This window comes from Equus asinus, chromosome 20, assembly GCF_041296235.1.
Source record: "Equus asinus isolate D_3611 breed Donkey chromosome 20, EquAss-T2T_v2, whole genome shotgun sequence".
NCBI lineage: Eukaryota > Metazoa > Chordata > Mammalia > Perissodactyla > Equidae > Equus > Equus asinus.
In genome coordinates this window covers 27,444,807-27,458,010 of record NC_091809.1, presented here as the reverse complement: position 1 = coordinate 27,458,010, position 13,204 = coordinate 27,444,807, and the positions used below count along the sequence as shown (strand labels likewise).

The 13,204-nt window shown below is 47.4% G+C and overlaps 1 protein-coding gene across 1 annotated transcript in view; it reads left to right on the top strand.

Moving 5' to 3' along the window:
* The window catches only part of ADGRE3 (adhesion G protein-coupled receptor E3), a 52,568-nt gene extending 39,663 nt beyond the window's left edge, over window positions 1-12,905 (top strand). The window contains exons 8-15 of the mRNA XM_014861664.3: window positions 643-804; window positions 4,310-4,507; window positions 4,788-5,023; window positions 5,518-5,584; window positions 5,809-5,900; window positions 7,556-7,724; window positions 11,207-11,302; window positions 12,702-12,905. Coding sequence (XP_014717150.1) covers window positions 643-804; window positions 4,310-4,507; window positions 4,788-5,023; window positions 5,518-5,584; window positions 5,809-5,900; window positions 7,556-7,724; window positions 11,207-11,302; window positions 12,702-12,710 — 1,029 coding nt within the window. The 3' untranslated portion in view covers window positions 12,711-12,905. The remainder of the gene's footprint in view (window positions 1-642; window positions 805-4,309; window positions 4,508-4,787; window positions 5,024-5,517; window positions 5,585-5,808; window positions 5,901-7,555; window positions 7,725-11,206; window positions 11,303-12,701) is intronic.
* The last annotated feature ends 299 nt before the right edge of the window (window positions 12,906-13,204 follow it).

Here is a 13,204-nt window from a genome sequence, read left to right as displayed (position 1 = left end):
TGATACATAAAATCTAGAAATAGAATTTTTGATGTATGGCATGGGGCAGTGGGAGTGGAGCAAGAAATCTGGGGATGGTCCAGTGAGTTATGAAAGGAGACACAGCCCCCAAACAGGAGAGATTCAACTCGCCTCCTTGGCCCCAGGAAGTAATGCTCTGGAAGCCCTTGGGACAAAGACAAAGAGGTTGAAAGCTGATTTTATTGTCCTTCCTGATGACGTTTCTCTCCTAGGTTACTCCTCTCATCACCTGAGCAATTATTGTGCTGTAAGAGGTCAGAGGCAGAACTGACGTGAAGGGTTATTTGGCCTAGAGAGTAGGTGGAAGAAAAATTTATGTGGGCCTTACACTCTTTTTCTGTCTGACTCCCATAGTGGAGGAGAAAGTCCTGAAACCAAGGATATCTTATAAAATTCTGCCTCCCAGAGAGGGAGATGATCTTGTCCTACGTCACGTGGAATCCCAATAGAGCTGGGACTAGGGGGCAGGTGTCCTGGCTGCCATCCTCTTCACTTAAAACAGAAATCGCCCAAGTCACTCCTAACCCAGGTGTCTCCTCGTTCGCCCCCCACCCACGTGGACCGACACTCCGGGAGTGGTCCCTCCTCAGCAAGAACGTGACCAGCCCATTCTGTTTTCAGATGAGGCACCACAGAAACAAGGTCTTCTGCGTCTACTGGGAAACCACAAAGGGTCGCTGGTCCACGGATGGCTGTTTCCTGAACAAAGTGAATGAAAGTCACACCATATGCAATTCCACCCACCTGTCCAGCTTCGCTGTTCTCATGGCTGTCAGCAGCCAGGTACGATGTAACGTTTAACCCACCCCACCTGATCCTATTTGAGCCCCTAGTGGGTGACGGTAAGTGCTGTGAAGAAAATGCAGGAGAGGGAGTGGCTGGAGCGCCTGCAGAAGGCGTGCTGCTCTGACAGGTGGTCCGGGGGCGTCCGTCAGAATTAAGTGACTGAGCGGAAATCTGGACATTAAGAGCCAGTAGCGCTACCATGCAGATGAACCCCAAAGCCTCACGCTGAGTGAGAGGAGCAGACACAAGAGATCACACAGCGTGTGACTCCGTTGATATGGAGCGTCCAGAATGGGAAAATCCATGGAGACAGGTGCAGATCAGTGATTCTCAGGTGCTGGGGAGAGGAAGGAATGGGGGGAGTTGGGGGCTGCAGACCCTGCGTAACGGGCCTGGGGTCTTACTTTGTGGGGAAGAAAATGTTTGGAACTAGATAGAGGTGGTGGTTGCACAACATGGTGAATGTACTAAATGCCGCTGAATTGTTCGCTGTAAAATCATTGATTTTATATTATTTGGATTTTATGTCTGCAGTACTGTGATTAATAGTAAGAAATGTATATTTGCTCCTCTCCCCTTTTCTGGCACAGAGCTCCTAAAACCCTGGCATTTCCTTTGGGAAAGCCCCTAAGGGTGGGGGCCAAGTTGCCAGGGCAACCGACCCAGTGATTAGAGGGTTGGAACCGTCCATCCCACTCCCAGCCTCCGGGGAGGGGAGAGGGGCTGGCTTTCAGTGGGTCCATCCTGCCTGTGTGGTGAAGGCCCCACAGAAACCCTTCAGAGAGCTTCCAGGTTGGAGCGTGTGGAGACCTGGGGAAGTGACACGCTGGGAGAAGGCATGAAGCTCCATGTGCATCTTCTGCACTGGCTGTGCTTGGGTTATGTCCTTTTCTAACAAACCAGTGATCTAGTAAGTGGAATATTTCACTGAGTTCTATGAGCTGCTCTAGCAACTTAATCAAACCCAAGGAGAGAAGGTCGTGGGAACCTCCGGTCTGTGGCCGTCAGAAGCACAGGCGACGACCTGGGTTTGCAGCCGGCTTCTGAAGGGGGCGGGGGCGGAGGACAATCTTGTGGAGCTGAGCCTTCAGCCCGCAGGATTTGACACCATCTCCAGGTAAATAGGGTCAGAATTGAGTTGAATTGTAGGACTCCCAGCTGGTGTCCAAGAAATGTTCGTTGGCTTGCGGGAAAAACCCACAAATGCAAACATTGGAATTGGGTCCCTGAACCTTTTAACCCCTAAAAAAGTCAGTAGGAAAAGTCTTAGGGAAAAGCATCCCAAGAAGAGAAACATGTACATGTAAAGGTCCCGAAGAAGGAGCAAGCCTGGTGTGTTCCAGAAAGCAGTGTGGCCGGAGCAGAGTGAGATGGGGGAGGTGGAAGGAGACAGGTGGAGAGAGGGGAGCAGGGAAACGTGTCGGACCTCAAACACCGTGGTCGGGAATTTCAATTTCCTGTGAATTGCGACGGGAAGGCAATGGAGGATCTGCCTCTGGGGTGCTGCATATTTATGTCCTTGGCTCCTGGGTCGAGAACAGACGGTGGTGCAGCAAGAGTGGACTCGCAGAGAGATTCGGTGGCAGCGGTTGAGGTGGTGGGAGAAGGCAGCCTGGACGCATATCCCAGGTGGGGGTCGGAGGATGCACTGATGATACGAGCTTGGTGGCGGCACACGGGGAGTCCCACATCCCTCTCCTTCTTGCAGGGTTGGAAGTGGTACCCTCAGAACAGCCTTGGTGCAAATCTCTTCCTCTCCTATTGCACAGGGCAGTGGGAAAGGAAAAATAAGTTTGAAAACATAAAACACTTCTTTCATTCAGCATTACAATTATGAAATTGATTTAGTGCATTCATTTTCATTGATGTATAATATTCCCTTGCTTGGCTGTACTATAATTTACTTATCCATTCTACAATTAATGGATATCCAGGTTGCTTCCTGTTGGGTGCTATTAAATGCAATGCTACTTTTCTGGGATGAAGCATAGAAATCCCTGGTGGGATCCTCCACCGCGATGGTGAGGGAACATCCTCCAGAGGGCTCAGCTACAAGCTGGTGAAGCCTCTGCCATTATGGGTTCCTAAGTGACTGTATGGAACAGAATATTGTTCCGTCTATATAAAGCTGAAAAAGACAACTAACCTATAGTCTCAGGGGTTGCATACATACGTGGTAAAGCTATAAAGAAGAGCAAGAATTGTTACCATAAGAGGATCCTGGCTTCCTCTGGGGGAGAAGGTGACTTGCAATTGGGAGGAGCTCCTGGAATAGAGTCCAGAGACTAGTTCATGGTCAGAGAGTTTCTGTAATAATTATTAATCATATCATACATTGACATTTATGCTCTTTTCTATGTGTGTCTTATATTTCACAACTTTTTAAGGTTAAAAAAAACAAAGTATTTAAAAGTTCTATAAAGTGGCATTGAAATAAGCGAAAATCTCCGTATAATTATAAGGGATGGCGCTGTCATTTCCCATTGGTGAGTCTCGCTGAGTCCATGTGGCTCCTCAGATCCCTGGTCCCCGTCTTTGATGAGATGAGTTCTGAGGAGCTGGATTACACAGGGTGTCAGTTTGGGGTCTCCCGCAAGCAATCCCGAGGCGGGGATGTGAGGGCAACTAGTTTCTCTGGGAGGTGAGCCCAGGACACACCAGCAGGGCAGCAGGGGAGTGACACAGGGAAGAGAAGGCCTCCAGTAAACAATGCATTGAAGACAAAGTTAGCCCATGGACGGGCAACCGGGGCTTAATCCCTTTGTGTATTTTGGGGAGAGACGGGAGGACGTGCGCCGCAGAGGCGTCCACACAGGCGCGAGGCAGCTGGGACATGTGCCCACCAGGCGCCAACTGTCAACGTCTGAGGGCAGCTTCCAGGTGCATTTCCATCCTGGCACTTGTGACGAAGTGCTGGGGCATATCGGGGCTCACTCACGTGGCAGGAGGAGCACCCTCGGCAGGGTCCCTGGAGCCACGGACAGAACTAAAGGGCAGGTGCAGGTGCCTGAGAAGGGTTAACAGCCTCTGCTCCACAGGTTTTGTACGGCTCCTCGGGTGCAAGACTGAGTCTGGCATATCTCCGCCTTTCAGCTTGAACCTGCCGTGCGACGTAGAGCCTACAGTTCACAGCATGGTGCTGTGCACTGAAAAACTGGCTGAGAGGGTGGCTCTCATGTTGTGTTCTCACCACAAAAAGAAAAAGAAAGAGAGAGACAGGAAGGCTTTTGGAGGTGATGGATATGTTTACTACCTTGATTGTGGGGGTGGTATCACAGATGCCCACGTCCAAACTCATCACGTGTGTGCCTTCAACATGGGCGATATTTTGTCTATTAAATACGCTTCAATAAAGCTGAAAAAAAGACTTAGTCTGAGAGACACTTCTCACCCTCTGTCATCTGGCTTTGTGCCTGTGTCTGGGATGGCCTGATCCAAGGCGGGAAATCGTAACCCCGGAGCAGGAAGGGGTGACTCTGGTCTCCTCTTTGCTGGGTCCCAGGAGGAGGATCCCGTGCTAGATGTGATCACCTATGTGGGGCTGAGCCTCTCTCTGCTGTGCCTCCTCCTGGCGGCCCTCACCTTCCTGCTGTGCAGAGCCATCCAGAACACCAGCACCTCGCTCCACCTGCAGCTCTCGCTCTGCCTCTTCCTGGCCCACCTCCTCTTCCTCACAGCCATCGACCGAACAGAGATCCAGGTACTGACCCTGTCCCAGTGGACCCTCCAGCCTGCCCCAGGGGGTGCTGGTCCATGGAGCCACACTGCCCTGGATGCCTTAATGAAATGATCTTGGGTCCTGGGGAAGGTTGGGGGTGAGTGACTAATGTCACATTGACTGATGCAACTAGATGACAAACCCTCTCTGACCGCTCCTTCATACGCATCAGACTTCTCCCCAATGGCAAGGCACGGGAGAGGTCCTGGGGCCACACTCCACCCCGACAGTCCCTCCTGGTGACGCCTCACTCCTCCCCCAGGTGCTGTGCGCCGTCATCGCGGGCGCCTTACACTATCTCTACCTGGCCTCCTTCACCTGGATGCTGCTGGAGGGCCTGAACCTCTTCCTCACTGCGCGCAACCTGACGGTGGTCAACTACTCAAACATGAACAGATTCATGAAGTGGCTCATGTTCCCGGTAGGCTATGGAGTCCCCGCCGTGATCGTGGCCATTTCTGCAGCATCCCGGCCTCACCTTTATGGAACACATGATCGGTGAGCTTGACTCTCACTGTGCCGTGGACAGTGTTGAGGGCAGTGTTAATGATGACGATTGGGATACCCACATAAATGCACTCTGCTTTCCCCTGGAGTGTGACAGCTCTAACCTCTTTCCCAGTGAGGCAGGGAAAGATGACAGTAAGAGCATGGAAGATTCTAGAAGGAGGCAGTTTTGCAGTTAGATACCAGCTTCATCCCTCCCATAATTTGAGACCCCGAGTCCTCAAGTCTCAGTCCCCTCCATAGTGAAATGGGGATAAGTTGTCCCCATGACCCCACCCTCACAATGCTGGTGTGAAAATTCCACAGGACTGTGCTTACAAGTGTTTAATGTAGTGTTAACACATGGAGCGAACGTCAAAGGCTTCCCTGTCACCAGCTGACAGTGTCAGGAGACGTTGGACATTCTGTTAGGAAAAGGTGTTGCTTGGTGTTCAATCACGTTCCTCCTCTTATCCCTCTTCCTGTCTCCTTTTGCGTCTTCCCAGCTGCTGGCTCCACCTGGACCAGGGATTGAACTGGAGTTTCCTTGGCCCCGTCTGTGCCATTGTCTGTGTGAGTGAGAAGCTGGCTCCCGTGTTCTGACCGAAGAGGCAGGGCCAGACGCTCTGGGCACCAGACAGTACAGGGGGCGTGCATTTTCTCAGTCATGTGATTTTATTTTTCCACCTTCTGCCAGTTCGGCCCCGTGTGCAGGGAGGCGGGTGTCGTGTGCAATCACAGAGCACGCGGGACAGTGTTTTAACTTGCATTCTGCATGGTCTGTATCATTCCTGCAGGTGAATTTCGTATTTTTTCTCTTGGTCCTCTGGATTTTGAAAAAGAAATTTTCCTCTCTCAACAGTGAAGTGTCAACCATCCAGAATATAAGGTAAAATGGGGCAAATGGTATCTTCTGACCCACTTGTCCTCTGCTCACCTCTTATGCGTCCGTACACGTATAAACTCCACAACCAGGCTCCAGGGACCAGCAAGGCCACTGCCATCTCCCATTCTCACAGTTAATGAGCAGCTGTATTACTAGTGTATAGGCTCTGCTGCTGTAACAAAAAGACCCAAAAAAAGAATGAAATAGAGGTTTACTTCACTCTCCTGTCACAGCCCAGAGGTGAGCAGCCAGGGTTCTGGGGAGGCTCTCCCCACAGCGATCCAGGGGCTCCAGCTTTCTCCACCATCCCCTAGGATGTTGTCTTTGCCAGCATCCCGTCCACAGAAAGGCATTGACATAGAAGTTGTGCATTTCAGGGCCGCTTTGGTGGCCTAGAAGTTAAGATCGGTGCACTCTGCCTTGGCGGCCAGGGTTCGATTCCTGGCCACAGACCTACACCACTCATCTGTCAGTGGCCATGCAGTGGCGGTGGCTCAAATACAAAAAGAGGAAGATTGGCAACAGATGTTAGCTGAGGGCAAATCTTCCTCAAAAAGGAGTTGCACGTTTCGTATTTGCTCATATCCTATTGGCAAGACCTCAGTCACATGGTGACACCTACTGCAAGGGAGGCTGGGAAATGTAGTCTCTAGCTGGGTAGCTATGTGTCCTAGGTAAAACTCAAAAAGGGAGGGGCTCTAACACTAGAAGGAAGAAGAGGAGACAGAAAAAGCCAGCAGTTTCTGCCACTCAACATGAGATGCAATAGGAAGGATTTAGATTCAAATATATTTTGCACAATACTATTTCAAAGAATTTGGGGCTATGAGTACTTTTGGATTTTGCAGCATCATTTTCAATTTCTTGTAATTTGTTGTTACTTTTATTTTAATCATAAAACACTTTTGTTAAAAATCTGTTAGTATTTTCTAAATATATAAAGTAAAAAGTGTCAGTGGCTAACTCCCCCCCTTGCTGAGATTTCCACGTCCCCCGGAAGCCAGAGGTAACAAACTGTGTGATCTGATATGTGTGATATTTTCCCCAGACCTTTTCCTGTGCGCTTTCTGTAGAACAAACAGGCATGCCCACAACAGCATCACACTGTGCAAATGGTTCCTCAACTAGCTTTTCTCACTTATATCATATTATATTTTAAAATTAGGGATATATAGATCAATAAGTAAGGTGGTCTTACATCTCGGCTTGCCTGGGACAGTCCCAGTTTATGCCTATTGACCCTTCGTAATTATTAATTAGCACCCCTTTTAATCTCAAACGCCTCCCTGTGTGAGTAACAAATTATATGACGCCTCCATCCATAAATGACATGTAGACATAGAGACAAAAAGCACTCAGTTTGAGAATGCTTTATGTATGATACTGATTTTGTCCTATATGCTGTCCTAAATACTTTACATATGTTAAAGTCTTAAGTAGTCTTCTCAGCAACTCTGTGAAATAGGGTATTATCAAGATGAGGAAGGTGAGTTACAGGAAGATAAAGTACTGGCCCAAGGTCACACAGTTGGTTAGTGCTGCCTTGGGTTTAAAACCAGGCAATCTAGCTCCGGCGTCCTCACCATTAACGACTATGCTACGGGGGTGTCCACATCCACCATTAGCTTTTCTATATCCTTGTTTATGACTCTCCCCAGGATGCTGACATTTAAAGCTACAGCTCAGCTCTTCATCTTGGGCTGCACGTGGTGTCTGGGAATCCTGCAGGTGGGTCCAGCTGCCCGTGTCATGGCCTACCTCTTCACCATCATCAACAGCCTGCAGGGCGTCTTCATCTTCCTGGTGTACTGCCTCCTCAGCCAGCAGGTAAATGTTGACCTCTTTCTTTTTTTAACTGTTTTACAGTTAAGAAAGATTTGGAGGTATGTTGGTTAATGAACATTTAAATCCATGTTCTCCAAATTTTCATATGAGCTTGTGAGCAGTGTGTAAACACTGCTTGTATTTTCTCTACTTTAATATGCTATCGATTGTAAGATACATCAATTTATTAAAGGCTTACAGAAATTAAATAATTGTTACATGAAGGAAATGTGTTTTTCTTCAGCTTTCCCATTTGTAATAGTGAGCTTTTGCTGTGTAACAAACAACCTCAAAAATCTCAGTGGCTTAAACACGAATATTTACTTTTCTCCTTCTTGAGGCTGCAGGTTGATTGGGCCTCAGCTGATCCTGGCTGGGCTCGCATGGCTTGGCTCCGGGATTCAGATGATGTTTAGGCCTGCTCTTTGGGACTCATCCTGAAGCTTGGAAGAAAGGGGAGCAGCTCCCCAACATAAGCTCTTCTCATGACAATGGCAAAACCACAAAAAAGCAAGTCCTACTGGGCACAGCCATTTCAGGTCTTGTGATTTCTGTTTGTACCACCTCCAGTACAATAGCATGTTAGCCAAAAAAAGTCACATGTCAAGCCCAAAGTCAATGGGAGAAGAATGCACCACCCACCATAAGGCATAACTACAGCAGAATAGTGAATAATGGAGGTCAATAATTCCATCTACCACACCACTTAACATGAATTCTTAAACACATTTCCACGTGATGGAATAGTCTTCATACTAATATGTGTTAATTACATTACATAATAAGCTAATTTTTCCAATGTTTTGTTACAAACATTTTCAAACATACAGAAAAGTTGAAAGAATTGTACAGTGAACACATATATACCAATCACCTAGATGCTGTAATTAACATTGTGCTGAGTGTGCTTGATCACATGCCCGTCCACACGTCCATCGGTTCATCTGTCTCGTTATAGCAGCTGTAGCTTATAGTACAGCCAAATAAAACTGTAGGCAACTCTCCTGGGTGGCACCTGAGTGAGCACAATGAAACAGACTTAGGTGTGCTCTTCCCTCAGTCCATTTCAGTTCCTGAGGGATCTCATAGTGCAAGCTTCCACTTTTTCAAGATATATATTTTGCATTCAATATGGCTAGCAAATACAAGCCAATTCACGGCGTCTCCAGCTGAAACAAAAGAAACAGTGTTGCAGGCTGCAGAAGAAAGAGCGTTGTGGGTCTAAACCAGGGAAACACAGGCTGCTTTGGGCTTGTTGAGGTGAGCCTCTGAGAGGGCGCCTCACTGAGGGTGCTCAGGGACCATTTGCACTGCTTGCTGGCTCTGGAACTGAAGCCCTGGCAAGATGCAACCCCACTGTATACTACTGAACAACGCGGACATACCTCTACCTAGATTTAGTTAAATCGTATCACATCTATAGAACAGGATCCTATGCAGCCATTAAATAAAATGTTGTGAAAGGCTGGATCCCCAGTGAAGCTGGGATCCACATGGTCCGTGTCAAGAGGTACAATGGCCAAACAACACAATTCAGCAACCAGAAGAAATACAAAATTACTCACGTTCTTTGTTTGTTCTTCTCAAAGGCCTTGAAGATGACACATAGTCCGGGTATACCTTTGTTGAGTTCAGCCACTAAGACTTTGAGCTTGTTTGCTCCTGCAGCAAACCTGTCCTGACTGATACTCCTTCTTTCCTGGTCCTCGCCCCCTCCTCCTTCTCCTTCTTCTTCTTCCCTCTCCTCCTCCTCTTCCTCCCCTTCTTTCCCTTTCTTTCTTCCTCCCCCTTTCTCCCTCCCCTTCCCTCCCTTCCTCCTTCCTTCTGTCTTTTCCTCACTCTGCATCCATGTGCCCAAAGGACCTAACTAGAAAAGGAAAAAGAGCTCCTCAAGGATTCGGGAAAGGAAACAACTGAGCTGACAGAGCAGACACTCTAGAGAGCAATGGACGACCAAAAACCTTGAACGTTCGGATGTTGATTTTTGTCCAGGCACAAGAATATTTTATGACTGGAAGGACATTCAAAATATATTCGTGAGAAAGCAAGTTTCAAAACATTACTCCAGAAACGTTCTATTTGTTTATATAACGTATATAAACAGTTATTGTTTATGTTATTGTTATGTATTTATTTATGTGTGGGTATGGGTGTATATGGCAAAGCACAATGGTTCTCAAGTCATTTTGCCCCCTCCTGCGGGGGGAACATTCAGCAATGTCTGGGGACACACCTTGAGGAGGAGCGCTACTGGCATCTCGTGGGCCAAGGCCAGGGATGCTGCTCAGTGTCCTGCAGTGCACAGGACGGCCCCCAGCAAAAAGCGTGACCCAACCCAAGATGTCAGTAATGCCAAGGCTGGGAAATCTTGGTGTAGCAGATGCTGTCAATGGCCCTCTCGTGTCCCTTTGGCATTCATCTCTTCCTGCTCAGGGTTGCTCATTGCAGACACCTGTGACTCCGTGCCTCTGAGCTTCTTTCTGCCCATGGGACATGCCTGGCCCATGCATGGAGCAAGCTGGTGGCTACAGACAGTACTGGCCTTGAGAGCAGCAATCAACCAATGACTGCTGAGGGCTGGTGGATAAGTGTCCCAGCTCCTCTGTCCCTGAGGTGGGATGACTCCGAGGGGTGTCCAGTGCTGTCCAAGAACTCCCCCAATGGGACTGAGCCTCAGTTGCCCACAGTGGAAAGGATTATGCACCCTTTACCGGCTGCCTTCCCTTCCTTGTCTCACTTCCCCATTGACCTACTAGTGTTTCCTGGCAGCACCCCTCAAATAAACTCGTTACACTTGAACCTGCGGCTCAGGGTCTGCTTCTGGGGGCCACAAACCAAGACATATGGAAGGATACCACCAAGACATCATCCGTGATTTTCCCTAGATTGAGGAATTATGTGTGATGTCTATTTTCTTCCTTTGAATTTGCATATGTCATAAATTTTCTATGACAAAGATGTATTCTGTAATGTGGAAAAAAAATATTGTGGTAAAATACATGTAAGATAAAATTTACCATTTTAGCCATGTTTAAGTGTACAGGTCAGTGGCTTTAAGTGCATTTGCATTGTGCAACCATCACCACCACCCATCTCCAGAACTTTCTCATCGTCCCAAATTGAACCCTGTTCCCATTAGGGAACAACACCCCGTCCTCCCCTGCCAAGACCCTGGTCACCACGATTCTACTCTGTGTCTCGATTAATTTGATTACTTATTATAAGGATCTCATATATGGAATCATACAATATTTGTTCTTTTGTATGTGGCATATTTCACTTAGCATGTCTTCAAGGTTCACCAATGTTGCAACATGTATCAGAATTTCATTCCTTTTTAAGGTTGAATAACATTGCATCATATGTATATGCTACACTTTGTAGGAAGTTTTTTTCATAAAGTCTCCATCTTCTTCCTGACTCAGTGGCTTTTCTGTTCTCTGATGTTAACAAAAACCATCCTGATATTTCCTTTGATGTTTCAGGTCCGAAAGTGGTTTGGAGAGATCATGAAATTTAAAACTAAGTCTGAGACTTACACACTTTCCAGCAGGTTTGGCCCTGACTCAAGACCCAGTGAGGTAAGACGGCTTGTGACTTATTCTAACGCTTCATTCTTGACCCCCTGAGCTCCCTCTCCACGTCTTAGTACAGGCTTCCTTGTACATCCGAGTACAAGCTTCCTTTTCTGGAAGCTGTGGAGAAGGGCTCTTTCCCTGATGACCTGGTTCGCATTCCTCCTTCTCACCATATTGTTCCTCGGTGACTCTTGCCTGCTCACTGACGGTACTTAAGCTGGCTTCTGTGTATATTCTTGTCGCTCAAAGAAGTGTGAGTAAAACACCAGCATCTAAAGTAGAGTCCTTCAAGGGGAGACTCATGGACATGGAGTGGTCGTCATTCCCTGAAATCCCACTGTCCCATAGACACGGACGTGAGCCCAGTGGAGCTGGTGGACAGCATGGAAGGGGCTCCAGGAGAAGGACCCCCCGGCTGCTCTACATAATCACAGGGGAGGAGTGCATGGAATAATGGGACCCTCCTGGGGGAGGAAATGGTCCTAGTGGAAAGGGAACCTTTCCAGAGCTCGGTTGCTGGTATTCGTCTGTTCTTCCATTGAACTAACTCAGGCTCAATGCACCAAGAAGTGAGCCTCCAGCACTATCCGAGATTTCTCTCCACAGCTGTCCCTTATTTGCTCTTAGAGAAATGCGAGAACATATCTGTAAGAAAGTATGTCTCTAGATGAGCAGGATGGGCTCCAGAGCTCATAATCCATGAAAAGATTCTCCCACTGTTGGAAGGTGAGTTATGCAACCAGGCAATACTGTTTACAGGAAAAGCCACACTTGACTGGACAGGGAGTTCTGTGAACGAACCATAAATGCCAGGAGGGAAGGCACAGCTTTGGCCTTCCTGCAGACAATAACCTTTACATGTATATCGGCCAGGAACTCCTAGCTTCGTGTGCTGCTCACAAGATACTGGTTCCCCTGTGGAACTTGGGGCTTATAAACCAAGCTGTAACTTGTACGGGGCAAAGAGAATATTTGTTGAGTTTTATGAAGTGTCAGACACTAAGGTAGGCAATGGACATATAAAAAATGACAAGACCAACACAGTCCTTAACTTCATGGAACTCAGAGTCTAGCCTTTCTTCATAGACAAAAACCAACATCCGGAGCACTGACATTCTAGAGTGAGATACTACATCCAAAAATTTTCCCAAAAAAATTCTTCATGCTGGATTTTTGAGAAGTCCTCCCACAATAAGCTAAAGAAGGCCACACCTGTCCTAGGATTCCAAGATGCTCGGTGATCATGCCATCCTTGCCTGCTGGGTGGAGCTGTCTGGCTTTAACCCACCCCTGCTCTTTCTCTCTATTTTGTTGCTGTTTGTTTGTTTGTTTTATTTTGTTTTGCTTTATTCTTACATCTACCTTTAATCTAAACACCTATTTTGGGGGAATGTTTTTCTAGGACCAGTGAAGAGAAAATATTAAAACTAGAACATTCAACTCCACGTGCAAAGTCATATCCATGGTCTGGTTGGCATCACGAAGAATGAAGCTGGGGACGAGGGAAATCATTATACATGTCATCTTTGGAGAGGAAACGTTTAACCTTTGCTTCCTGAAGTGTTAGTTCTGCAAAATGAGTTCTCAATAAATGTGTGTTGAATTGGATTTCTCCTTGCTATGATGTGTTCAACCCAAGCTTATCTCTGGATACCCAAATCATGACCATTGCAAACACTCCCTTGACTTTTTGTTAATGAGGAGGCCTCTTTCAAGGCCTTTGCTCAAGTTCTTACCCTTACTCATTGTCAATTTGCTTTATAAACTCATCCAGTCCCTCCAGCCATCAGCCTCTCCCAAAGCATCAGCTTTACCTCCTTTCTTATCCGGGCTAAATCTCATGATCAACCGGGTCAAATGATTGTCTCCCCTACTCTCTCATTCTCTTCCTCCTTCTGATTCCGT